The 27350-nt window shown below is 46.5% G+C and overlaps 1 protein-coding gene across 7 annotated transcripts in view; it reads left to right on the forward strand.

The window, feature by feature from the left end:
• Positions 1-27350, forward strand: part of AGAP1 (ArfGAP with GTPase domain, ankyrin repeat and PH domain 1) — a 567532-nt gene that overhangs the window by 354473 nt on the left and 185709 nt on the right. For all 7 annotated transcript variants that reach the window (XM_065917019.1, XM_065917020.1, XM_065917018.1 and 4 more), the window contains exon 10: positions 2760-2864. In XM_065917019.1, the coding sequence (XP_065773091.1) occupies positions 2760-2864 (105 nt within the window). The remainder of the gene's footprint in view (positions 1-2759; positions 2865-27350) is intronic.

Below are 27350 nucleotides of genomic sequence, written 5' to 3' on the forward strand. Positions count from 1 at the left end.
AGTCTGGGGCACACGGGCTTCAGTGCCTGTGGCACGTGGCATCTAGAGTGTGGGCTCAGTAACTCTGGGTGCGCAGGCTTGCTTTCTCCGTGGCACGTGGGAGCTTCCCAGACCAGGGGTCGAACCTGTGTCCCCTGCATCAGCAGGTGGGCTCTTAACCACTGCTCCACCAGGGAGGTCCCTGTGTCAGACTTCTTAGGCTGTTTTAAAATCATAGAAATCCCACTGGGGAGGGACTTTTAGTGATGTTAAGTGGTTGCTTTTTCATCGCCACTAATTCACTGTCACTAATTGAGACCCCATATACACACTAGTTCTTACTGTGCCCTGAAACCTGTATCACCTCCGATGGTAGCCAACGTTTTTCTGTGGAGCTGGTTCGCTTTGTTGGTCTCAGTGTCCTGTTTGGTTTATATAGGATTAGATTCCAAGAAATCCAGGTCTGCAGCTTTATGTCATGTGCTTATTTAAATAAGAACTTGCAAAAAATGATCTTCCAAAGGTTTACTTGTTAGTTGCCTCAAAGTCTGAAATGTTTTCCCTCAGAAACAATAAATATCGTGGTCAGAGTCCCCAGATGGCTCAGTTCAGTTCAGTTCATTTGCTCAGTCGTGTCTGACTCTTTGCAGCCCCACGGACTGCAGCATGCCACGCCTCCCTGTCCATCATCAACTCCCAGAATTTACTCAAACTCATGTTCATTGGGTCAGTGATGCCATCCAGCCATCTCATTCTCTGTCGTCCCCTTCTCTTGCCTTCAAACTTTCCCAGCATCGGGGTCTTTTCCAATGAGTCAGTTCTTCACATCAGGTGGCCAGGGTATTGCAGTTTCAGCTTTAGCATCAGTCCTTCCAATGAACACCCAGGACTGATCTCCTTTAGGATTGACTGGTTGGATCTCCTTGCAGTCCACGGGACTCTCAAGAGTCTTCTCCAACACCACAGTTCAAAAACATCAATTCTTCAGTGCTTGGCTTTCTTTAATCCATTATATTTGTAAAATTTGACCATAAAAAAACAATGTTATAATACTGGGAAACAATGAACATGAGTTTGAGCGAATTCCAGGAGATGGTGAAAGACAGGGAAGCCTGGCATGCTGCAATCCATGGGGTCACAAATGCAACAGGCTTTTGCAGTCCATGCAAAAAAAAAAAAAAAAGGCCTTCTTGGTTGTTTCTCGTACTTTGGTTCCTGGTTGATAGAATTAGGAGGCGAATGGGGCTGGTAAAAGTTCTTGGGAGGCCTCACCTCCTTAGGGTGTCAGACTCTGTCTCAGACTGACCGTTTTCCGTCTGCCTCCATCTGGGTGAATTAACCCGCGTTAGTCTTGGTCTTACTCGGCCATACTGATGACCGCGGACTTCTGCTTGCCTTGGCTGTGCTGGCTGTCGTCGCGGCACACGGGCAGGCTTCTCTCGCTGTGGGCACAGGCTCCAGAGCACGGGCTCAGCAGTCCAGTTTGCTGGCTTCTCTGGTTCTGGTGCACACAGGCTCAGTTGCTCCAAGGCATGTGGAATCTTAGTTCCCCGACCAGGTATCAAACCCGCGTCCCTGCTTTGGAAGGCAGATTCTTAACCACCGGACCCCAGGGAAGCCCTGATCACATTAATAAGTGAGCAGCAAGAGGAAGAGCAAGGAGGGAGGTTCTCCTGATCCCCTTTGTTTCTGTGGACGAGAGTTAGACGAATCCAGATGTGCAAGCGCAAGTTTAAAACTGACTTGACTAGGAGGGCGTGGGGCTTCCCTGGTGGCTCAGATGGTAAAGAATCTGCCTGCAATGCAGGAGACCTGGGTTCGTTTCTTGGGTCATGAAGATTCTCTGGAGAAGGGAATAGCAACCCACTCCAGTATTCGTGCCTAGAGAATCCCATGGGCAGAGGAGCCCGGCGGGCCACAGTCCATGGTCACACACAGTCAGACACGGCTGAAGCAACTCGGAACGCATGCGTGCAGGAGGGCCTGAAGCCCCAGCAGGGAGAGAGAAAGTGCAGACTCAGGTGCTGGGCCTGGCAGAGCTCAAGGTTTTCTTCACTCAAGAAAGCCTAGAAATGAGACAGAAGGTTTGCTGGGAATTGGCAGTAAAAACAAGAGCAAATTCTCATCAGTCATCTAAGGAAGACTGGATTAAATATACTTGTGTGTCGGTTTCAAGTGTTGAATGGTTTTTAAGAAGCTCTAATATGATTTCATTAAAAATGGATTAAAGTAAATTATACACAGTTCATCTGTTAAATGCCATTGCTAAGTTTGCAAATGGAATTTCATTTTTAATAAATTAAGATCTGAAGTGAAAAACTGTAAGATAAAATGTTCTTATTTGTAAATATCGTAAAGGAAGAATATGGTTAGTGTCTTATTTTTAGAAAAGGAAATTTATAATCCTTTTTAATACCTTTAGGAGCTCCATGTGCTTACAGCTTAGTTACAGGAAAAGGTGTGATGTATCACATCACAATGGTTTGTATTATATTGGTTGAAGAAATGACACATCTTAGCACTTGTTAATGTCACAATATTAAGTTCTGCACTCATATACACAAAAGGAAATTGGTTGAATGTATATATATTTTTTGGAAAAGAAAGGGGAAAACTGAATGACCAAGCCAAAAATAAGTGTCATTTCCATTTTAAGATGGCAAAGGGAAAATGGAAGTTTAACAATTTAAAAGTTACCTATGTGCCTACTCTTTTTTAAAAATGTTCGCAGGACTTGATGGTTTATGTTAATTTCCGCCTGTTTTCTTTTTCACTTGTAGGGCATGCTGCTGAAGCGCAGTGGCAAATCCTTAAACAAGGAATGGAAGAAGAAGTACGTCACCCTGTGTGACAACGGTGTGCTGACCTACCACCCGAGCTTACATGTGAGTGTTGCTCCCTTGGAGAAGTTAGCAGGTACTGGGCTGTGGGGCACAGAGGGGTCCATGCACAGTCAAGCCTTTCAGCTCTGTTGGAGGTTAAAGTAGTGTTTTATTTTGTTTTAAATTATTCCTTTTTCTAATTAGTAAAATTTATTTTTAAACCAAAATTAATATTTTATAATATTATGAATTTTACATCTTATTATAATACTAACAGAATGAAAGGTACTTTCTTAATAGAGCATTCCTTTAATAGTATGTAGTCTTCCTCTTTCCCAAATTAAAAGATTTTGCCTTAAATTCTATTTTGATATTATCTGTCAGTGTTCTTTTAGCTAATTTTTTTTTAACAGAATAACCCTTTATTTCCAGTCTATATGGTGTTCTTAGAGTAGTTCTTTTTTTTTTTTTTGCTTTGCTTTTTCTTTTTAAGTAAAGTAGTATTTTAAATGAGAGTAAAAGACAGGAGCAAATAGTCAAAGAGAAAAAAGAAATCTATCTGAAAATCTAGACTAAAAGGAAACAACTACAGCAAGTCTACATACAAACAAGCTCCATTCTGAGAGTGAAATCACAAGCTCAGGTTGTTCGTGAGTCCAACAGAGTTAGCTCAGGCACCCAGCTGACACGATTGACCTACAGTACTGCACGCTAATAAGTTCATGGGCTTCCCAGGTGGCTCTGGTGGTAAAGAATCTGCCGGCTGATGCAGGAGACGCAAGAGACGCTTGTTCAGTTTGGGTTGGGCAGATCCCATGGAATAGGAAATGGCAACCCACTCCAGGATTCTTGCCTGGGAAATTCCAGGTTCAGAGAAACCTGGCAGGCTACAGGCCATGGGGTCACAAAGAGTCGGACACGACTGAGCACCATAGGTTTATAATACTTTTCTCCAAAACATACATAAAAAACACAATGAAAAAAGCATTTTTAATCCTACAGTACAGTACCTTGGAAAGCACAGTAACACAGAACAACAGCTGGTGCTTCTCAGTAGTACCAGCGACATCAAGCTGCTCCCACGCTTGCTCCCAGACGTCCTGGGCCTGAAATAAAGATGCTGCGCTGCTGTCCTCTCTACAGTACCGCGCAGTAAGGTACACAAAAGCGCAACCACTTGTAGGGGACGCACGCGTGTGACAACGGACACCAGACACGTGAGTGAGGAACGTGACTGCACATGTGAACACCCAGTCCAACCTTAGAAAGTCTGAAACTGGAGGGTTCTCTTGTAGGGAACCCACTGCGCATTGAAACCCAGGGTCAGCCTGAGCCTCTGAGTACAGCAAAACCAAGGGTTGAATGTAACTCGTGCATCAGAGTCAGTTTTTATTGTCCGCTAAGAACGCATGCCAGTTTGTAAGGCAGGTTCGTTTCCTCTGTGTAATGACATCTCTTATCCTGGTGATTTATATAAGGTAGAGGAAAAGACACGTGATTTCATTATTGGGAGAAATGTAGACATCCTACCCATGGGGAGCTCTTTAGGAAAGCTTTGGTAAAACCTGAAGACAGTCGTCACGGCTCTCCCAGACAGCACATTCCATGAACCCTGCATGACGTTGATCTGCCTTCACGTAGGTATATGTGTAGATTAGAATATATATAGTATTAGGTGGTCATTTGACTACATCACTGTTAAGCACAACAACGTTAAGCTTTTAATTTTAAGTACTTTTTGAAAATTGCGCTGTGATTAATGAGAAGCTAAAGATAAACATACTGAAGAAAATGTACTTCTCCCAGATACCCCCTAAGAAACGTGAGTGCTGACATTTTGAGGTGTATCCTCCTAGCCGTGTCTACAGTCTATGCCTTTTCCTTCCACTGGCCTGCAGACCCCTCGTGCACACGGCGTGTTCCCTGCTCTGCTAGACGATGCCAGATTTCAGGCCCCTGCCCATGTCAGCAAGCACGCCTGTATGCCACCATCTTAATAGTTACGTAACATTCCTCCTGCACACGTCCCCCAGTGGACTGAACCGACACTTGGCGAGCCGACTTACTTTCTCAGTGATGTTTACCGTTGTGAGTCACTCTGATCAGCGTCCTTGTTTGACACCTCTGTGCCCACATCTGTGTCCTGCAGACACATTCCCAACCATAGCCTTCCTGAGTTGAAGAGGGTATGCTTCTATGGGCTCTGGGTATGGAATGCCAAATTCCAGGAAAGACTGTATCAGTTCATCTCCTCTGGCTTTTTCCCCCGCTGTACTCTCAGAAACATTTACCTTTGTTAAAAAGAAAACACCTTTTCAATAGGATAAATAGCAAATGGTATCCTCACTGTGTGACTTGCTGGCTGGAGTGAATTTGCTTCCAGGGCTTCCCTGGTGGCTCAGCTGGTAAAGAATCTGCCCACAGTGGGGGAGACCTGGGTTTGATCCCTGGGTTGGGAAGATCCCCTGGAGAAGGGAAAGGCTACCCACTCCAGTATTCTGGCCTGGAGAATTCCATGGACTGTATAGTCCATGGGGTTGCAAAGAGTCGGACACGACTGATTGACTTCCACTTTGACTTTCATAGTCCTTGCAGGTGCCTGGAGTGACTGTGTTCTAGTCCTAAGTTGTCAGGAGCTACTGATCACCAGCGACTGAGTTAGCCCGACATTCTTTGGTTCCGAACAGGAAGAGGAATTACCTTTTGGAAAGCCTTTGCAATAGGACCGGTAACAGATGGTATCCTCACCCTGTCATTTGTTGGCTGGGGTGAACTATCCTTTTCACTCTGGTCTTCCAGCAGGGGCTTCCCCTTTCTGAACTGGGCTCAAAAGCAAGCGTGTCTTTAGGCCCCTCTGCATGTTCCTTCTGTTGGTGGGGAAGCTTTTCACGCTTCACCAGTAGGTAGGCTTTTGAGATATACACTTCTTCTTGGAGTGAGGAGACTCCTTGTGCTGATTTATTGGGATTATTTGGGACGTAGAGTCAGGCTGCTTCCCCAGTGGCCTAAACCAGAGACTTAACACTATCCCGCGGGGCCTGCCTGTGACTATCATACCCCCATCTGGGACTTTGGGGTTCTTTCTCCAAAGCTGCTCCATCAACGGGGAGTTGCCCTTTCCCGGGCATAGTTCTTCCTAAAAACCCCATCAGAGAACAGAACCTAATTATGGACCCGTTTACTGTGTTCCTTGGAGGGAGATGTGCAATCACAGTCTCCTTGCTGGCCTCACTGACCTGTAGAAAGTGAGGTCCGATGGGTGATGCCTCTCCAGTCACATTCCAGTCTCCTGCTGAGCCCCTCAGAGGGGCCTTGGCTGCTTCTTGCCAAGGGGAAAGGATGGTGGCAACAGGAGATGGTTCTGGAATGTTCCTGCGGGAGGGCCGATACTCCCTTACTTTTCATCTCTACCTCTTGATGATACGGTTGCCATCCGTTCTTCAGAAGTTCTCCCACACAGGATGCTTCTCGTGATGGTCCTCAGTGCCCTGTTTTCTTTTTTTTTCCTGTGTATGCATGGATATTATTGGAATATAGCAAAGGAGCAGAGTGGGGCTTTATAATTGTACGGCAGGCAAGAGCCATCGTCATATTAAAGTGCAATTCGGTTAATGCGGGTTTCCTGGGAGCTGCAGTTACTGATGCAGGTAGACAGTTCCCTAAGGAAGTGGCTTAATCTAGTGGTGACTTTGAATTACTAGACCACACAGAGATGTCATGACTTTCATTGTAATCCTTCGTGGAGTCTGTTTTCACAACCAAACTTTGGCTGGACATTTAGAGGGCTGTGAGTTTCAGGTATATTTCTTGGCAGGTACCTGGAATGTTCTAGTCTAAGGTGTTGGGAACCACAGATGCCCAGTATGACTTCCCCAGGGGCTCAGTAGCAAAGAATCCGCCTGCAGTGCCGGAGATGCAGGAAACGTAGGTTCAATCCCTGGTTCAGAAAGATCCCCTGGAGGAGGGCATGGCAACCCACTCCAGTATTCTTGCCTGGAGAATCCCATGGACAGAGGAGCCTGGTGGGCTACAGTCCATGGGGTCACAAAGAGTCAGGCATGACTGAGCAACTGAACCCACACAACAGGCTCAGTTAGTCCTGTGCGTTCTTTGGTCCCAAATGGGAAGATGTACCAAGGGTATGTCCAAGGGCAGAATCCTGACTTCCCTTAATAAAAAATTGGGGAGCATTCAGATGTAACGCTAATTTAGGTCCCAAAGGTCTACATCGTGGAGAATGGCCCAGTTATTCTAGTCTGGAAAACCTCAAAAGGGGATGGAACCGAATGATCTCAGATACCAGTCACACTGTAACACTGGCTTCTAAAGTAAGATGTGTTATGGCAGAAAGACCACTAAGTTCATTGGCCACGTGTGCTGAATGCCTAAGTGGTTCAGTATAGGGGAACTCTTGCCCAAGTTGGTAGCTTCCGATTCCATACTGTCCGTCATCCCCCTCCTACTGGTCACAGAGCAGGGGACATACATTGCTCTCAAATAGCAGATCCTACAACCCGTTACTCTGCTGGGAGTCACAGGAAAGAACCTGGCTTAACAGTACATTTTCAGACAGTTTTCTACAGAGGTTGTGGTTGTCCTTGATGGACTACCCGTGCCAGGTACCCTGTACCCTCCTAACTTTTGATGATGAGATGGTTTATATATCAGAAAGGAAGCTGGCATGCTTTTATGAGGGCAGAATTTCAATCAGGTAATTAATACTCCGATAATAGGGAGGTTGGGGGTCGAGAGCAATTAGGCTTAAGATGCATCAAACGTAGGATTCAAACAGATGTTAGGCGGGCCTGCAGCAGCCCCAGCAACCCCTTCAAAACCTGCATTTTCCCGTTGCCCTGGCGCTCTCTTCCTGCTGGGACATTTTATTTCCTGTGCCCACATGCACTGCTCAGGGCTCCATCAGCCTGGACTCTGACTCCACCGCTGGTCACCTCGGACGTGATGCCCTGTGAAACCCAAGAATCTGGGGCGCTTTGCCTACGAGGAAGATGAGAGCAAGCGTAAAGGACTGAATCTAGTCGTATGGAAAACGACCAGCGTGCTAGGTTGTCATACTGCAGTCAAATGCATCACCTGCAGGGTGTGGCCTGCCTCGGAGAGCGGGGTCTGCAAGGCTGGACGCCCCCTTATCTGATCTGAGCTGATCTAGGCAGCTCCTGTGTTAGCCAGTTTAAAGTCACAGTGCTCCACAGCAAGAGATGTCACCGCATTGAGAAGCCTGAGCACCACGGCTAGAGAGCAGCCTCTACTCGCCTCAACTGGAGAAAGCCCGAGCAGAGCAGCGAAGACCCAGGACAGCCAAAAATAAAAATAAATAAAATTTTAAAAACAAATGAAGCCCCGGATGACCACACTGACCAGTGATGCTGGACAGGGCCGCCCCACATGCCCTTCCTGCCCCCGCCTTGCCGTATTGCCCTCCCATCGGCTTCCCGGGCTGCCGGAGATGGTGGTTTGCTCAGACATCTGCTTGGACGAGATACTCCAGCAGCATTCGGTTCTACCTTTAACTGACTTTGGGTGCTCTGGAAGCAGGAAGCTGACCGTTTCCTAAATTTGCTAAAAAAAAAAAAAAAAAAAAAATCCACACAGCTCTTGTATTTTTAAAATGTCTTCATTGGATGCCCTTAAAAAAAAAAAAAAAACTCCCAGAAGAGGTCATTTGTATCCTCGAGGAAAACAGATATGGTTTCCTTATTTCACAGGTGTCCGTGGAAGCGTTTATGAAAAGATCATCCTTTGGACAAGTTTCAGTCCCAGCAGGTGTCTCACACAGGTTTATTGTTGCTGTTGTTCAATCATGTCCAACTCTTTGCGACCCCATGAATCTCAGCACTCCAGGCCTCCCTGTCCATCACTAACTCCCAGAGTTTGCTCAAACGCATGTCCATTGAGTCGGTGATGCCATCCAACCGTCTCATCCTCTGCTGCCCCCTTCTTTTGCCCTCAGTCTTTCCCAGCATCATGGTCTTAATCTAATGAGTCAGTTCTTCGCATCAGGTAGCCAAAGTATTGGAGCTGCAGCTTCAGCATCAGTCCTTGCAATGAACACTCAGGGTTAATTTCCTTTAGTACCGACTGGTTTGATCTCCTTGCAGTCCAGGGGACTCTCACAGGTTGGTGGGGTAGAAAACAAACCCAGCCTTTGGACGAAACAAGCAGTGGGTGCCTGACCCCAGCTGTGCACCCGCTTGTGGAAGCCTAGCAGAGCAACATGCTCTTGGAAACCTTGTCTTCAGAAACACAGCTGTGAAACCGGGGATCCTCAGCTTTGCAGCAGGCAGTGGGTCTGGGATGAGGCCGACCAGCCTACCAAGTGCTCGGGATGGGTCAGCTGCCAGGGAAGCTCCTGCCGATGGCCTCCCTGGATGGCCGGACCCCGTCATAACTCATGTACCCGAGATGACTAGCTCAGGGCCTCGGGTGGTGGCCCCATGACATCGCCCCCAACCAGTCACCGTGGCTTCAGTTTCCCCTTCCTCCATCAGATCCTCTCCCAACCACATCTTCTTCCCAAGAAGTCTGCCGAGACTTGTCTCTCTGTGTCTCACCCCGAGACGCATCCTACAACAGATTATTTAAGAGCCCCAAATCCTTCGTCCCTCTGACACACAGCTCGGCCTTATTCTGGAACTTATTCAGCACAGGCGTCCCTGAACCTTCCCTGACCTCAGCTAGACGTCGTTGAAGGAAGCCTTTTTACCCCGGGCATGTTTCCTGTTGTTGAAAACCCAAAACAGTCCTCCTAGGGAGAAGAAGAGACCCTTTCCGAGCAGTGGAATAGAATCGCCAACACATGGCCAGGTCATAGGAGTGATCGTCTGGGAATTAGAGGGAAAACTGACCAAACATAGATCCTACCCTGATGGAAACTGTTCCCTACAAGTTGATACCAGCGATACCTCTGGACCCCAGATTTGTTGACTCTGCGCTCCGGGGAGTCTCAACCCTACCCTTCGCCCACTGCGACACCCCCTGGCCTGCTCTGCCCTTCCCCAGAGGCTCGGGAGCTGTCGGCAGTGGCTGGCTTGGCCTGCCAGGGTCCACCTCCCTCCTGCAGCGTAGGTAGAGAGGGGGAGATGTGAACACAGGCGGGAGAGGGAATGGTGGATTTCATCCTAGGGCTTCCTAAAGATCGGTGGTTCCCGCACTGCGGGGTGGTTGCTTCAGGGGCGAGGGCAGGGGCAGGGTGGGGAGGGCTGTGGGAGCCCGCACGCCCATGGCGTTGCCTCCATAACTGACTGCGCGCACCCCTGGCCTGTGGCGGAACCTCTCGTGAAGCATCAGCTCCCGCATCCTTCCCCTTCTGCACGGGGTCAGGCTCTGCTGCTTCTCAGCGTGCCTTTTAAGGTAGACCCTGAGAAACTGGCAAGACAGCATCTGCCTGGGAAACCCAGAGAGAGAGTCCGTTCACTCCAGGGGATGTGTGGTGGTATTGTCTTCTTAAGATCACTTGAGTCTCTTCAGAGTGTGTGTGTCCAAAAATGCCACCAAGAACTCTTAGCAAATGGAGGCTCCTGGAGTCAGTCGGAGCCCCCCACCCCAAGATTGATGCTGGTGGGTGGGATGAGTCTCATGATAAGACAAAAAACTGGGTTCAGAAAACAAAACAGTTGATTTGATTCCTCTTTCTTTCTCAAGAGTGCTGTTATTAAATAGAACCTAGAATGATGCTGTTATTAAATGGAACCTAGAACACAGTTTAGATAGCACGTGAGGAACTCAGCCAAGGTAACGAAGCTGCTTTGGCTTTGTAGGCACTCGGAGTAGATTGTCTGACTGCCCTGGCTTTCCCTAAGATGCGGGATGTTCGGTGCCAAAACGCAGGAAGCCCCAGGGAACTGGGACAGGTTGGTCACCTGCCCTTCAGGACTGACCAGCTTCACTGCTCCTTCATCTACACGTGGCATTTTGCACAGATAACCCTTAAAACATAAATAAGACTGAAATAGTAAAAAGCAAGCTGTTGACTTCTGCTGCAGCCCCATGGTCTGTATATTTTTTTTCATGATTTCATTATTATGTATTTATTGTTAAAGATGAAAATTCAGATACAGAAAGGAAAAAAGGCAAATAATTTTTTTCTTTCTTAAAAATTATTTTAATTTGAGGATAATTGCTTTACAATACTGTGATGATTTTTGCCATACATCAACAAAAATCCACCATGGGTACACATGTGTCCCCCGTCCTGAACCCCCGCCACCTCCCTCCCCACTGTATCCCTCTGGGTTGTCCCAGAGCACTGGCTTTGGGTTCTCTGCTTCATGCATTAAACTTGTACTGGTCATCCATTTTACATATGGTAATGTATATGTATCAATGCTATTCTCTCAAATCATGTATTTTTTTGATTCTCTGAAGACCTATGTAACTATAAGACCTTTAACAACCCCTAAGTGCTTGACCTTCTTGGAGGAGACACGTCTGAGCATCCCGAGGTTTCCTGACACTTGGCTGGTTTGTGGTCTGGGTGGGTGAAGGGCAGCCGGTTCCGAGAGCCTTGGATTCGCTCTCTGTGGACTTGAACGTGAGCCCTTAGGGAGACCTAGATGGAAAAGTGGAGGGGATAATGAGAAAGAACTTGGACCCTCGGGGCCGCACAGTTCAGCACGGCCACCCATTCATCTTCCCTGTCGAGGGAGCTGCCGTCGAGGGCGCGGCTGAAATAACTGCTGACAAAGCTGTGTGCGCGGGCATCCCTAAGTGGACCCGCAAGAGTTCACTCGGGGCTGCAGGTCGAGCCAAGGACTCGACGGGGCCCTGACCGGGAAGGTTCTCCCGGCTTCCCGCTGAGCACGGGTGGCTGGCTGACACAGCTGACCAACACATACTTGAGGTGCTCACAGTTTTGAAATCCTCCTTCCTGGATTTCCTTCTCGTTCCATATGCTGCCCGAGTGAGAAGCCACTGGAGTGTGGTCACTTGCCCCTGCCCTGCGGAACTGGACGCTTCCTTCTCATAGCACCTTCCTTCTTAATCAAGTGGCTTAGACGTTCCATTTCCACGCAGCCTTAGCTTCTGTATGCCATTGACATTTCTTTGTTTTCTCCCCCTCAATAGACTCAGACTCTGAATTATCATCAGAATGCTGATTTCAACAAGTTTCTAGTTTCAAAATCATGGTGGGGGGGGGGGTGAAATCTACCTTTTTTTTTTTCATGGATGCCAAAGTAACAAAAAGATGTGAGATGCCTTCCAGAGCACACATTCTTCTCAAAAGAAATATTTCAAGGTAAAAAGGAAGATAACCTTTTGTTGTAAGAGGAGCAACTCTTGCCCGTACCCCCTGCTGGTAACTGTCATTTAAAATAACAGAATCCTTGGAATTCTCTGGCGGTCCCGTGGTTAGGACTTCGCACTTCCACTGCTGAGGACCCGGGTTTGATCTCTGGTTGGGAACGAAGATCTACAAGCCACATGGCATGATCAAAAATAAAGTAGATAAAATGACCCATCTTTGCATAAAATCAGATTTTACTGGATGATTGAGGATTCACAGAGAATCCCTTTGGCCAGCTGCACGCCCATGAAGGTGGACCCCCATCTCTTGAGGTGGAGAATTGAGTTACACTTGGAAGAACTCTGCCTTGGTCTCCCCAGAATGTTGCAGAAGCCAGACTGCAAGGCTGGACAGACAGAATCCACGCCCAGATTTCCAGAGGTAGAAACTCTGAGTCATGGAGGACTGCTAACCCCGAGAAGACAGGCCTCCCTTTCTTCCTGGGAAGACGATGTTGGCGTGTCCTGGCCGTATGGTGCTGCAGCATTCCGCCTGCTTCATCCTGCGATGGACGCTTACGGGGTCCTGCTGCCCCTGAATAAGCCGTGGTGCCAGAAGCTGCCCTGGGTCTGTACACGCCTCTCCAGTCTGGCTTCATTCCCGCCTGATGTCCATCGTGCAGGTGGACCTTCCTGCCCATCCTCCACGTGAGGTGCTCCCTGGCTCCTCCTGAGGACTGTGCCCTGTGCCGCGTCTGCCTAGGGCTCGTGTGGGCTCAGCACGCAGGCCACCGCCACAGAGGGGTCTCGTGGCCGCGCGCAGGGCCACACCGGGGCTTCACGTCGAGCTTTTGCTCCCAGACGGCCTGGGTTCCAAACCCATGCTTGGCAATCCTGGCTCTGCCTTAAAAATCCTGGTGAGATTGGAACGGAGGAAACCACCCACATTACATAGCCTAGATGCCCCCCCCCCCCAAAAGGTAGATTAGCTTTATGTCAGGGTCGGGAGAGAATCCACACACAGGGACGTGATACGGATGCCACCGAGTCTTAGCCCGGTACTGGAACCCCCAGGTGGCCCTAGTGGGAAAGAACCCGCCTGCCAGTGCACGAGATGCCAGAGACTCAGGTTTGATCCCTGGGTCAGGAAGATCCCCTGGAGGAGGGCATGGCAACCCACTCCAGTATTCCTGTCTGGAGAATCCCATGGTCAGAGGAGCCTGGCGGGCTGCAGTCCATGGGGTCACAAAGAGTCGGACATGACTGAGGGAGTAGCTTTCACTTCACTTACACACATACCAAAAAATTTACCTTCTTTGCCTTTTTAAGCTTATAGTTCGGGAGTGAGAAGGCTACTCATCATGCTGTACAGCAGTCACCTCCATCCATCTCTGGGGTGTTTTCATCTTTTTGTAAAACTGACATTCTGCCCCTATTGAACACTAACTCTGAATTCTCACTCCCCTGGCCCCTGGCAGCCACCTTCTGTTTTTTGATTCTATGAATTTGACTATCCCGAGTACCTCGTATCAGTAGAATCACGTAGGATTTGTCCTTTTGTGGCTGGGCTTTCACTTAGTCTCCTGCCTTCAAGGTTCATCTAGGGTGTAGCCTTTCTCTCCTTCTTAAGGCTGACTAATAATCCACTGTATATACATACAGTACCGTTGGGTGTGTACAGCCCACAACTCAGCCAACTGCAGATCAAAAATAGCTGGGGGAAAAATCCAGAGTTCCAGAAAGCAAAGCTTGAATTTCTCACACGCTAGCAACTATTTACATAGCATTTATATCATATTAGGTATTAGGAATAGTCTAGAGATGATTTACAGGAAGATAAAGGTTACAGGGGCTTCCCTGGTGGCTCAGATGATAAAGAATCCACCTACAATGCAGGAGACCTGGGTCTGATCCCTGGGTTGGCACGATCCCCCGGAGGAGGGCATGGCAACCCACTCCAGTATTCTCGCTTGGAGAATCCCATGGACAGAGGAGCCTGGTGACTACAGCCCATGGGGTCGCAAAGAGTTGGACACGACAGAGTGACTAAGCACAGCAATCTGTATAAGTTATATGCAGATACTCTGCCATTTTATTTAAGGGCCTTGAGCATCTGTGGGTTTTGTTATTGGGAGTCCTGGAACCAGTCCCCAGTATGCACACCACATTCTGTGTGTCCATTCATTTGTGGGTCGACACTTGGCTTCCTTCCCTCCTTGGCTACTGTGAATGTTGTTGTTCAGTTGCTGAGTCATGTCTGGCTCTTTGTGACCCATGCACTGCAGGCACGCCAGGCTTCCCTGCCGTTCACTATCTCCCGTGAGTTTGCTTAAACGCATGTCCACTGAGTCTGTGATGCTCTCTCCCCATCTCATCCTCTGCCACCACTTCTGCCTTTTGCCTTCAGCCTTTCCCAGCATCAGGGTCTTCTCCAGTGAGTCCACTCTTCACATCAGGTAGCCAAAGTATTGGAGTTTGATAGGTGTACAGATACCTCTTTGGAGCTTGAAGTTTTAATGTTAAAAACTGCAAGGTGGGAGAACTGTTGAGAATAGCTGAATTTAAAGATGCCAGACATTAACCAAGGCCCTGGTTGAGGAATACCAGAGAAACTGGCTGGGCCCTTCATGAACAAGGAGGGTTCTGGAGTCCTAATAGCCTGCATGATGGCCTGGAACCCACGTGGTATGAAAACACCCACAAAGCCCTGTGCGCGTGGGCTCTCTGTGTTTGCCGAATGCCCTCCGAAGGTGAGGGAAGCTTCCTCTCTCTGTTCTTTGGGTAGTCTAGGAAATACTTCTGGCATTCATTCGAGTTTTAGATAGTATGAGAAATCATTTCTCCGATTAGTATGAGAAATCATTTCTCCTGTGTATCAGGCTTTCAGACCCATGGAATGACACTATCACAGTAGAATAAATATTTTCAAGAAATATCTACAACTATTGTTGGCAAGAGTGACCACTGAAAAACTCATACCTTTTACACTTACACAAAAATGTTAGATTCTTTATCAAAGTCTGCTCTAAGAAATTCCTCGTTTATTTATATAGCCCTCAGGGTTTGAAAGTGTTTAGATTTACAGGGGGAAAAAAATGGCCAAAAAGCTGGCTTACCATGGTACACATTGTCTTGATGTTGAGAACAGAGTGACCGTAAGTAGCCCAAGATCAGAGAAATTCTTCCTGTCTCTATAGAAATTAAGCTATCAGATAGGGTAGATCCTGCCTAACATATTTTTTTCTACATCAAAAAACTCTTCTGCCTTCTTGCTTTAAAAAAAAAAAGTATATATATATGTTTTTATAATAGCTTGTGAGTTTGAGTAAAGCTTCTAGAGGAATCCATGGGACATTGCCTCATCAGTACACAGCATATTTCATCCTTATACCCAATCTGCAGGGCTTCCCAGGGGCTGCAGTGGTAAAGAATCTGCCTGCTAATGCAGGAGATGCGGGTTCAATCCCTGAGTCGGGAAGATCACCTGGAGGATGAAATGGCAACCCACTCCAGTATTCCTGCCTGGAGAATCCCATGGACAGAGGAGCCTGGCGGGCTACAGTCAGCGGGGTTGCAAAAGAGCTGGATACATCTTAGCAAGTAAAACAACAACAGCAACAGCTCGCTCTGTTTTCCACTGGGACCCTGTGAGGGTTACTAATTGTGGCTGGAAATCCTTACCAAAGGTAGATAAATCAAATGCATCCATTTTCTTCACTGGCAGCAAGTCGCTGTGGAGAACTCTCAGTGGGAGAGCTCAGACGTGAGGGACAGCTCGGGAATGTTCTCTCCCTGCTGCCGAGAGATGGGGTTTCGTCATTAGACTTCATAAATGTGTGCTGCTCCGGTTCTAACCCGGTTGCCGGCCGGTTGCTAAGGTGTTGGGAGGAAGGGAGCGATGCAGACTCAGAGGATGGCTTCTTCTCAGGTGTGCCCGTGGCCCCAAATGGAAACCAATCAAGGTGCGATTTATGTTCATTAAGTGCTTGTCAAAACTGAAAAATTTTCTAATCAACAGCAATCTAGCGGCGTCCCCGTCGATGGCTGGGAGTGCCGCCTCTGCCGCAGCGGCTATTTGCCTGTTACAACTCTAGGCTAAGAATCCGCTGATGATTACATTAGGCTAAGCTGCGAAGTAAATGAACCGCATCTTATTTAGGTGCCACGAGCTTCAGTGTAGCCCTGCCCCGCAGGGCACTTGATAGCGTTTTATGGCTTTAAAATTAGTGTAGCTTCCCATTGGCTGCAGGGCGCTTGCCTGTTATGCCTTTGAACTCAATAAGCAAGGGGAAGGGGGCCTTTTGTTTTTCTCCCGTATTTTTCTCCCTTGCATTTTTAGCAATTTTGTTTTGCATCTTTTCCAGACGGCGTTTTGCAATAAAAATGTCTGACTACCCTCTACATGTCTCCCCCACCCCATGACTCCCCCCCACAAAAAAAAAGAAAGGAAAGAAAAAAGGAGAAAGGGAAGAAAAAGTAGAAAATGTCATGCATTTGCAGAGGACAGTTTCTTTCCCCTATCCTGCTAAGTGAAAAATAGCATTGCAAGTCACCGCCAATGGCTTATTGTGTTGGAATGGCTACCTCCAGTGGGGATAACACCTATACTTCTGGAAATGCCCACATAAAATCACAGGGCAAATATTTCAGTATTTTTATTAGACATGAGCAGTATGAGCCAACATTTATTAAGGGCTTTGGGATTCTTTCAAGCTATTTATGTATTATCTCAGTTAATCATGACAACAATTGCTTGAAGCAAGAATTATTATCCTTATTTTTAAATATGAGAAATCAGAACCCGGGATGATGAAACAGTCCACAAACCCTAACAGACAGAGAGCCTCCCAGGCACTGTTACTCTGAGGCCATCCTCTGGCCTGGAGAAGCTCTGTCTTCTGCAGAGAGTCTTAATTTAGAAAACCAGAGAACCATATTAGTCAGTGAATTGACCGCTCTTCATTTGAAATGAATCTGATTATATTAGTGTAAACCACCTTGGTAGGCAGTAAATAGCATTAGGAAAACAGAATCACTCCCAAAACGATGCATCAGGGAGGCAAAAAAGCATTTTTTTTTCTAGACAGTCCTAGTCAAAGTTTTGAAATTAGAAGAAATTTTGTGTTGGGCAAAAACTGAAGTGGGAATTTTTCTGTCCTTGTTGGGTTAAAACGTAGAAGAAGATAGCTATCATTAGTGTCCTTGGAAGATAACTGTGTGTGCTTTTTCTGTCTTTAAAAAATCTATTTCTTTAAGTGCTTCACATTCTAGCAAATGCATCCCAAGGAATCTGGAGTTTTAAAAAGGTTCAGATAGATCTAATTATCATTATGGTGAATATTCCTACATAACTCAGACTTTGTCAGATCTAAGTACGGGTCCAGTTGTTTCAAGCCATATTTAATTATAAAAATACTCATAGAGCCAGGAATGGCGCTGGCTCCTTGAAGTTCACTGCAGTGAACTTTCACTCATGCTTGCCTCTGGAAGAGACCTGCATATCCAACACATTCATTTTGTAAGGCTCGGTTTGAGCATGCATGGGTTACAACTGGGTAATATTCAATTTAACTTAAAATGAGAAAAATCTGTCTTGCAGTGTAAAGCTCAATATACAAGGTCAATCAAGACAGAGACAATCAAGAAGCACAAAGATTATATTCAGAATTCATTGTGGAAGTTTTCTATTTTGATTTAGTATGTTATATTAACCTGTTTCCCAGGTGGTTCAGCGGTAAAGAATCCACCTTCCAATACAGGAGACGGAGAGACGTGGGTTCAGTCCCTGGGTCAGCAAGATCCCTGGGAGGAGGAAATGGCAACCCTCCCCAGTATTCTTGCCTGGGAAATACTAAGGACAGAGAAGCCTGGCGGGCCACAGTCCATGGGGCCACAGAGATTCAGACACAGCTGTGCAACCGAGCATGCGTGCGTATTAACCTGCGACCCGAGCTTATGTTGGGCTTGACCCCAACATGGACTTGGGCGCTGACAGCTTGTGCTCTGGGGAGGTTTACCCCAGGGTGTCGAGCTCCCCTTGATATGGGAAGGGTGCCACCACTCGCCTGACGCTTCACCAGCCTTCTCTGCTGATGGGTCGTAGGTTAATGACCCGGGCGCAGTGAAGCCTTTGTTCAGAGTCAGGCGTCGTCAGCTTTGCCTCTGCCTCAGTCGCTGTGAGACATCCAGTCTGCTGGCTGCCTTCTCCCGGCAGCGGCCACAGGTCACATGGCTATGCACTGGTCAAGTGGTCGCTCCGAAGCAGCTCCAGAAGTGAGACTCTGGAATTCTCTTGGCCGTCTTGGGAAACCAAATTGATTCTCCCAAGGCTTTCTCTTTGAAGCTGCCTCCTACCTTGCTGTTGTAACTGTGGTCCTGTGGAAATAAGGAGAAATTGTCCTCTTTGAGGTGTGTGAGCTGAATGGATGTGATCGGAAGATTTCTCGAAGTATTACAATATCTTCATGGTATCTTCAGGGTGTCACTCTCCTCTGTGCCGGTGACTGTCTGTGAGGCTATTGTTTATTATTCACATGTGTCGGACTTGAGCGTTTGCTGCTCTCTTTGAAGGGATGGTATTATGTGTGTCTTTATAGAGGAATTTCCTTAGAAAATAGCATTAAGCAGAGTTTTGGAATGGCAGGGCATCTGACAGTGGCTTCTCTTACATACCTTTTTTTTCGAGCCCAGAAGTAAAAGTTTTTAAAAATAAGATTTATACAGACTTCTGTTCCTCTTGAAACTGGACATGCGTGAAGTGTTGTGAAAATGGGGAAGACTGAGTTATTCCTCTCCTCCAGGAGAAGACAGACAGGTTGCTGACCATGTCTAGTACCTGCTCGTCCCCCAGTTGGGTGCATAAAATCACACACACCCAGCCCTTGGCTGGTTTGTGAACATTAAGCTGGACTCATGGTTCTAGGGCCCTTATACTCTCTTAAAAATCGAGGAATCTGAATGAGTTTTTGTTTCTGTGGATTATATCTATTGATGTTTGTCATGGAGAAATTAGAACAGAAAAAGTTTGACATTCTAGAATTCATTTAAAATAATAATAACCCACCTATTACATACTATCCCACACACACTGTTTAGGAAAAAGATATTTTCCAAAACAAAAGGAAATTGTGAGCAGAGCAGTATTGTTTTCCTTTTTTCAAAGCGCTTTTAAAGTATGTGAAAAAAAAACTCTCATAAAGATATTTAGTTGGAAGAGGGAGGAGTTCGTTTTTTTTAAATGTTATGTGCTTTTAAAATTTTCTGTTTTTGAAGCATAGTTGATTTACAGTGGTGTGTTAATTTCTCCTCTGCAGCACAGTGATTCAGCGATTCATGTATACATTCTTTTTCATATTCTCTTCCATATTGTCTATTATATGATAGTGAATATAGGTCCCTGTGCTGTGGAGTAGCATCTTGTTGCGTATCCCTCCTATGTATAACAGTTTGAATCTGCTAACCCCAAACTCCCAGTCCCTCCTTCTCCCGCCCCCTCCCACCCCTGGCAACATCAAGCCTGTGCTCTTTGGCTGTGAGTCTGTTTCCTAGATGAGGTCATTCGTGTCATGTTTTAGATTTCTGTATATAAATGACGTCATGTGATATTTGTCTTTCTCTGTCTGGCTTACTTCACTCAGTATGGTAATCTCTGGGTTCGTCCATGTTGCTGCTAGAGGCGTTATTTCCTTCTTTCTTGTGGCTGAGTAGCAGTCTTTTGTCTGTGTGTCCCACTTTATCCATTCATCTGTCAGTGCACTTTCACGTTGTTTCCATGTTGTGGCTGTTGTCAGTAGCGCTACAGTGAACACTGGGGTGGTGCATTTGTCTTTTTGAATTATAATTTTGTCTGGATATTTGGGCTTCCCAGGTGACGCAGTCATAAAGAATCTGCCTGCCAATGCAGGAGACACAGGAGATGGGGGTTTGATCCTTGGGCCAGGAGGATCCCCTGGAGTAGGAATTAGCAGCCCACTTCACTATTCTTTCCTGAGAAATTCCATGGACAGAGGAGCCTCGCAGGCTACAGTCCACGGGATCACAAAGAGTCAGACATGATCGAGTGACTAGGAGTGGGATTGTTGGAACACATAGCAACTCTAGCTTTCTGGGGAACCTCTGTCCTTTTCCATACTGCTGCACCAATTTATATTCCCACCAACAGTGTAGGAGGGTTGAGGGAGGAGCACTTTAATAGCCATTTCAGATTGTGGGTCTTCTCAGATACTCCACCAAAACTCGACACGTGACAGTTTCTTAAAGCTTAGGAATTCAATGAATTTTCCCTTCCTTGCTGATTTAAAATTCAATGACCTGTCTTGCACTTTGAATGAACTTGTATCCACGCATGTGACATTCAGCACCAGTCATTTGAGAAAGCTTGTTTGACTGAGATAGACAGATTTCCAAATGGCAATACAGTTCTTCAAGTTGTTCACTTGCTAAGCCATGTCTGACTCTTTACAACCCCATGGACTGCAGCACACCAGGCTTCCCTGTCCTTCACTATCTCCCAGAGCTTGCACAAACTCATGTCCATTGAGTCAGTGATGCCATTCAACCATCTCATCCTCTGTCACCACCTCTCCTCCTGCCTTCAGTCTTTGGCATCAGGGTCTTTTCCAATGAATCGGTTCTTCACATCAGGTGGCCAAAGGATTGGAGCTTCAGCTTCAGCATCAGTCCTTACAGTGAATATTCAGGGTTGATTCCCTTTGGGATTGACTGGTTTGATCTCCTTGTGGTCCAAGGGACTCTCAAGAGTCTTCTCCAGCACTGCCACAGTTCAAACGCATCAATTCTTCAACACTCAGCCTTCTTTATGATCCAACACTCACATCTGTACATGACTACTGGAAAAACTATAGCTTTGACCACACAGACCTTTGTCAGCAAAGTGATGTCTCTGCCTATTAATACACTGTCTAGGTTTCTCCTAGCTTTTATTCCAAGGAGCAAGCGTCTTTTAAATCAACCAGTTTCCATTTCTCCCCATCTACTTGCCTTGAAGTGATGGGACTGGATGCCATGATCTTAATTTTTTGAGTGTTGAGTTTTAAGCCAACTTTTTCACCCTCCTCTTTCACCTTCTTCAAGAGGCTCTTTAGTTCCTCTCCGATTTCTGCCATGAGGGTGGTGTCATCTGAATATCTGAGATTGTTGATCTTTCTCCTGGCAGTCTTGATTCCAGCTTGTGATTCATCCAGCCTGGCACCTCTCATGATGTACTCTGCATATAAGTCAAATAAGCAGGGTGACAATATGCAGCCTTGATGTACTCCTTTCCCAATTTTTAACCGGTCTGTTGTTTCATGTCTGGTTCTAACTGTTGCTTCTTGACCTGCATACAGGTTTCTCAGGAAGCAGGTCAGGTGGTCTGGTATTTCCATCTGTTTGATAATTTTTCACAGTTTCCTGTGATCCACAGTCAAAGGCTTTAATGTAGCCAATGAATCAGAAGTAAATGTTTTTCTGGCACTCTCTTGCTTTTTTGATGATCCATGGATGTTGGCAATTTGGTCTCTAGTCCCTCTGCCTTTTCTAAATCAGGGTCTTGTAATACCACCCAAATCACATTCATTAATATCACCACCAGTCTTGTCAGAAAAAAGTCTGGGTATTTGGAAGGTATCAATCTCATGGTGAGAGTTACAAGTTTCAAGTTTTCACATCATCACTAGAAAGCTCAAATTCTATCACTGTTCACAAATACTGTCAGCTGCTTTCTTTGCAGTACTTACTTTGTTCATTTTCAAGAAAATATCTGCCAAGCACCCAAGACTGAATCACCACAGTTAGTGTCTGACATAGTCCTTCTTTCAAGTAGAAGTGTTGCCCCAGCAAACAAGTGACAAATTTAGCTTGTGAATGAAACACTTCGGGAAGAGCATTCCTGCTTTCAAAGTGCAGCAGAAGCCCTGGAGTGTACTTGCCGTGGCACCACCCGAGAAATTTAAAGGCTCAGGGGTTACAGTTGCTTTTAATCGGTAGGTTTTGGTTTCTTAAGAACATCCTTGGATGGAACTGATTTTTGTTTTTATTTTGAAAGCATAGGAATCAGTAAAATAAAGACAATGTGCAAAGCACAACCTGTTTACCATGGTCTTGCTCCATGCTGAGAAGTCATCAGTATTTATTACTCACACCGCTTTTGCACCATCAAAGCAAATTTCAACACAGGGAAAAAAGCAAACGATGTCTTGGGGTTGTTTTGAAAATAGTGTTGAACTTGTGAATTCCCTGATAGGGTGTTGAAGACCACACTTGGAGGATTGCTGAACTTAGATTATGCAAGGAGAAAATGCTTGATTAGATTAGCCATGACACAAAGACCAAAGCAAAGCATTGGTCTGTCCTAACGGTTATCTCACTTAGACAACATGCTAGATAGTAATAGAAAATTGTAAATTTCTCAACATTTTATGTACAGTTAGGAACCAGAACTTACTGAGAAAACCTAATTGGAACACAGACTCCTGTAATTTTTTCCATCATGTAATTATGGAAACGAATAGTCTTAATACCTTTAAAAAGTATATGTGAAATTGGAGTGATGTTGATTGCATTTCAGAGCTATGCGTTTTATTCTGATGATCTAAGTTTGAGATGCCAATCACATCATGGATGCATTTGGGTTTCGCTCTGAGATCTTGTTAAACTGCTTTTTGGTACCCTATGAACACATGAGGCAAACCATCTTTCACCAGACAGCCAAAGGTAACAAAGGGATGGGAAGCAGTGAGAATCAATATAGTAAGAGTATTTTTAGGGACTATTGATGGATTGCTGTATTTTGAACTTAACTTCAAGGGCCAAATGCCCCCAAGCTGACTAAGATGAACTCACCATTTACTGAGAACTGTAGGCCATCACACACATAGAGGACTCTGGGATGGCCAAGACGAGACTCACACACTGTTCCCTTGGCTGCATGGGGAAAACTCCCAGAAGGTGGTTTGGTTTTTTTTTTTTTTTTTTGATAGGGACTTAACACCAGTTTCCTGGCTGGAACTTAGTGCTCTTCAGTGATGACCTTCCTGTCCTGGAAAGTTGTAACCATGAGATAGGACAAAACCGTTACCGCGGCGCGTTCATTAACGCTCCAGTCAGGAGGGATCTGGTACACCCACCGCGGTGCTCAGGGCTCCGCACCGTCTCCAGAGGCGGCCCGAGGAAGGTGGGAGCCACGTGGAGCCACGCTGCCGTCAGCAAGCTGGAAGCTGCGGGTCCCTGACACGTTCTCAGTTGCTAGCAGGTTCCCTCACTGTACCTCATTTGCATCTGGGACATCAATTAGCATGTTTGTTGAGGCTAATTGAATGAAACTCAATCATAGCTCTTAATTGCTTGACTATGTGAAAAGAAATCACATTAATGCAGCTAATTAAGTGTACGGCAATAGATGCAACATAATTAGGAGGAAAATGTAAAAAACAAGGGATGGCAAAGGTGCGGGAGCCGGGTGGCAGGGGGGCGCCAGGCGCGGTTACCGAGCTCCATCCACCCGGTTGGGGATGGGTCCCTCCGCTCCGGCGCCTGCTTGCAAAAAATAATCCAGGCGACGAGCACGGACAACTTGAGAAGAAAAATGCAAATAGGTTTGCAATTACTACTTTTTCAAGCTGTTGAGGGGCAGGAGATGGCACCTCTGCGGGGCTGGGCTCTTGAGTGGGCCCCAGGGACTTGTTAAGTGCTGTTTAAAAGTACTTGGCTTTGAATTACCCTCATGCCTTGTTAAAGGGTTTTTTCCCCTTTTATCCTCGATCAGCATTTTTCTACCAGGAACACGGGAAGCGATGTATCTGGAACATTTGCATATCAAAATCAAGCTCGCAGGCTTTATTTCACCCTGCGAGGTCCCTACTTTGGACCACTGTGCGCCACGTCCCACTTCTAAAGAGGCGACATTATTTAGAGGTTGTAGCTTCAATTCCTCAAGTCCCAAGCTGGGGCCAGATGAAAAGGGTAATTCTTTCAAAACCAGAAAACTCCCGTGTGGTTTCTCTTGGGAGAAGCTAGAAGCCACTGATTCAGGTATCCACCTGTTTCTGAAAACACCAAGCTGAAAGACTTGTGTGGACTAGGAAATGCATCTTGTAAAGGTTTTAGCAATGTTCGAGGCTTGAAATTTAGGAACTGCCAAACTTACCCTCTGAATTTCTTAAGAACTAATTCTTCTGTGCTTTGAAGTGCCTAACCCAGGCAGGAAAAACAGATTCCCTCAGCCCGTGCTGAGCCAAAGATAAATGGGCCCCTTCGCCGCATTCAGATCTGGAGAGCTGGCACTTGGTACATTTCTATAATAATTTTAAGTAAAATATCCTGGTTATTGTATGTTAAAACATGCCTATTAAAAAGGAGGCCGTGCTGAGGCTTAGTCACTCTCTGATTAGGCTCATTTCAGAGCCCATAAGCCATAAATGCTCAATTACACTCCTGTTATTGTATTTTAATTTGTTAAGAATTGGCATTAAAGAAGAAAGTTATAGCAAGTTGATATTTTTAAAGGAGTAACTATGCAAGAAGGAATTCATTATTTACAAGTCCTAACTTTGGTTTTGAAACTTGAGGCTTGCCCCTCTTCAGTAGGTATCAAGGGAAGTAAATGCAAACTGCTTGAGAACAACCTTTTTTTTCACAATGCCCTTGACCCTTGGTCCTGTGCTGACTGAAGGTCACTTCTTCCATGTGTTTTTTGTTCGCCATCCTCTTGATGAGCTGCATCACGAGACCTCGGTGTTTCCTCCCGTCTGCCTTACCCTTCAGCCTAATTTAAGGATAACCACTTTCTTTCTATCCTTTGTCCTCATCCCTTTGAAGTCACAATTTTTTCATAGCAAATAATATTTGTGGTAGATGTCGGGGGTGGGGGGGGGCAGGTTCTAGCAGTTTCTAAGCATCTTAACTTTCAAGGGGAGTCTTTAGTCTGCTCCCAGTTGGACACAGCATCTCCCTTCCTGAAACCCACGATGACTCTCCTTCCAACATGCCCATGGCCAACCCTGGCAGATGTCCCCCCCCCACCAAGAGATGGGAGATGACATGCCCAGTTGGTCCAGCCCCAGGGGCATCAGCGCCTATGGCCCGGCTTCCCCGACTGACAGCGTCCAAGCCGGTGCAGGTGCTTCCATCCGGATGGTTTATCATCACTGAGGAAGGCCCAGCCTCGCCCCTCCCTGGAGGAGCTGGTCTGAGATCACCCCCGCTGTGGTGCAGCCCCTGATCCTTTTTCTGTCTACAGTCCCACGTTCCTCCTGAGCCCAGCTGTGGCTTTTGGAGCTTCTGTTCTATGCTAAGAATTGGCCGTGTGAGGTCTGTCCTTGGGCGGTCGCCTGTGACCCCGTTGCATCTTCTCTTGCTGGGCTGGTGCTTGCCGAACCTTCTGGGGTTCTGTATTCTCATCACAGGCTCCCCTCGTGTGATGGAGTTTCTCTTCCAGCACTTCCTCCTCCTGTGTTGAGAATTCTCCCAGCCCCTTTCCTGAGTTTGGGGTGGCCCCCATGTGGCCATGACTCTCAACTGCATAATTCCAGGGGGAGGTGTAACGCTTAGCTGGTCCTCCCTTCTGCATATGGCTGAGAGAGGACGGCTCTGTCTGTCCTGACAACTCAGTTTGGGTTCTTTCCCTGTGTTGGAATCTTGGACTTTGGATTCTTTCTTGGGCCATAATTTCTATCAGAAAACTTCCTACTTTTGGATAGACCAGTCCCTGCTTCTCAGCTGATTCACCTCCTGAAATATTGACCTTGTCTTGCAATTAAAAGAAGCCAGTGGGGTCCTTCTCTTGGCTTCCCTAGTACATTGTGTCTCCTCTCGAGCGTCCGTCACACACCTTGACCGACTTTCCTGGTCCCTCAGACTGTGCAGTTTGCTGCTAGACCATCACCTTCTCTCCCTGCATCTACTGACCCTGTTGACCGGCAGCTATAAGGAAACAGCTCGCTGCTCCCGTCTCCCTGGGTCCCTTGCAGCCCACATACTGGCTCCTTTGGTAGTTCTTCTAAAATTAGATTGACTTGAACTTGATTGCTTATACTAAATACACATGTATTGGTTTTTCTTTGATATCATAAAACGAATGCCCCCAGGATTCTCTGCCAGACTTGCCAGGTGGCACTGGTGGTAAATAGAACCCGCCTGCCAGTGCGGGAGACATAAGAGACATGGGTTCAATCCCTGGGTCGGGAAGATCCCTTGGAAGAGGAAGCGGCAACCCCACTCCAGTATTCTGGCCTGGAGAATCCCATGGACAGCGGAGCCTGGCGGGCTACAGTCCATGGGGTCGCACAGAGTTGGATACGACTGAAGCGACTTGGCAAACACACACAAAGGAAGGAATCTGCCTGCCAAGGAAGGAATCTGTTCATTTCCTTCCCTGATTAGTCTTAAAACACTTGAAATATTATTTACCCAACAGTGATTTAGATAGACTGCATCATTTCTCAGTGTGTGATGTTGGTTTAATGATATGTCTGCAGAGACAAGGGGGCTTATTGCCCATAAAAATGCATGAAAAGATCAATAAGTCCTACTGTGCCGAGAGACCCCTCACCCTGGCTCTCAGTCGCCATCTCCTCTCTCCCCGTCCATCAGCTGACTCCTAAGTGTTGTTTTCCTCCACATGGAGTTGGATGACGGCCCAGAGAACTCACTGTGTACCTAGACTTCTCTTTAGTTTCATGATAACTGCTAGTCATTCACCTCCAAGACAGACAGAAAGACACTGCTTCTGAGTACAGTGAATCCCTTGAAGAAACCTCATACTGAATATAAATGATGTGCTTTCTGTTTGAACATCCAGCTCTTGTACATCCACCAGGGACCTCCATGTTTTTTCAGCACCCTACCACTGACCCCTCAGACATCTTCCTGAACAAAACACTTGGCCTCTTAGAGTGTTTACCTGAGTTCCCAGCAGACAACTTCAGTCTTAGCTAGACATTCTGGGGTGTCGCCATCAGAGACAAAAAGGTTATTACAAAATAGTTCCTACTCCATGGAATTTTCCCTGCAACTCACAGGAAGAGCCCAGGCTCCTCACGTGCCATCTGATAAGTATCAACTCACAGAGTAGGATTTCATGTCTGTATTTATTTTCTTTATCCTCCTGCATAGAAGCGTCTACTGCGTCTCCTCTATCTCCAGGGCTGGGCTAGTTCAGGACACAGAGGCAGAGCTGGTTTCAGTGTAATGATGACGCCAGCAGGACAAGACAGATCAAAGCCTCCTTATTTTTTAAAGCGCTCACCACCGAGGAAGGGTCATAGGATGACGACTCATGATGTCTCATAGAACCTTTTGTCCTAGATTGTA

This window comes from Muntiacus reevesi, chromosome 1 (assembly GCF_963930625.1).
Source record: "Muntiacus reevesi chromosome 1, mMunRee1.1, whole genome shotgun sequence".
Lineage (NCBI taxonomy): Eukaryota > Metazoa > Chordata > Mammalia > Artiodactyla > Cervidae > Muntiacus > Muntiacus reevesi.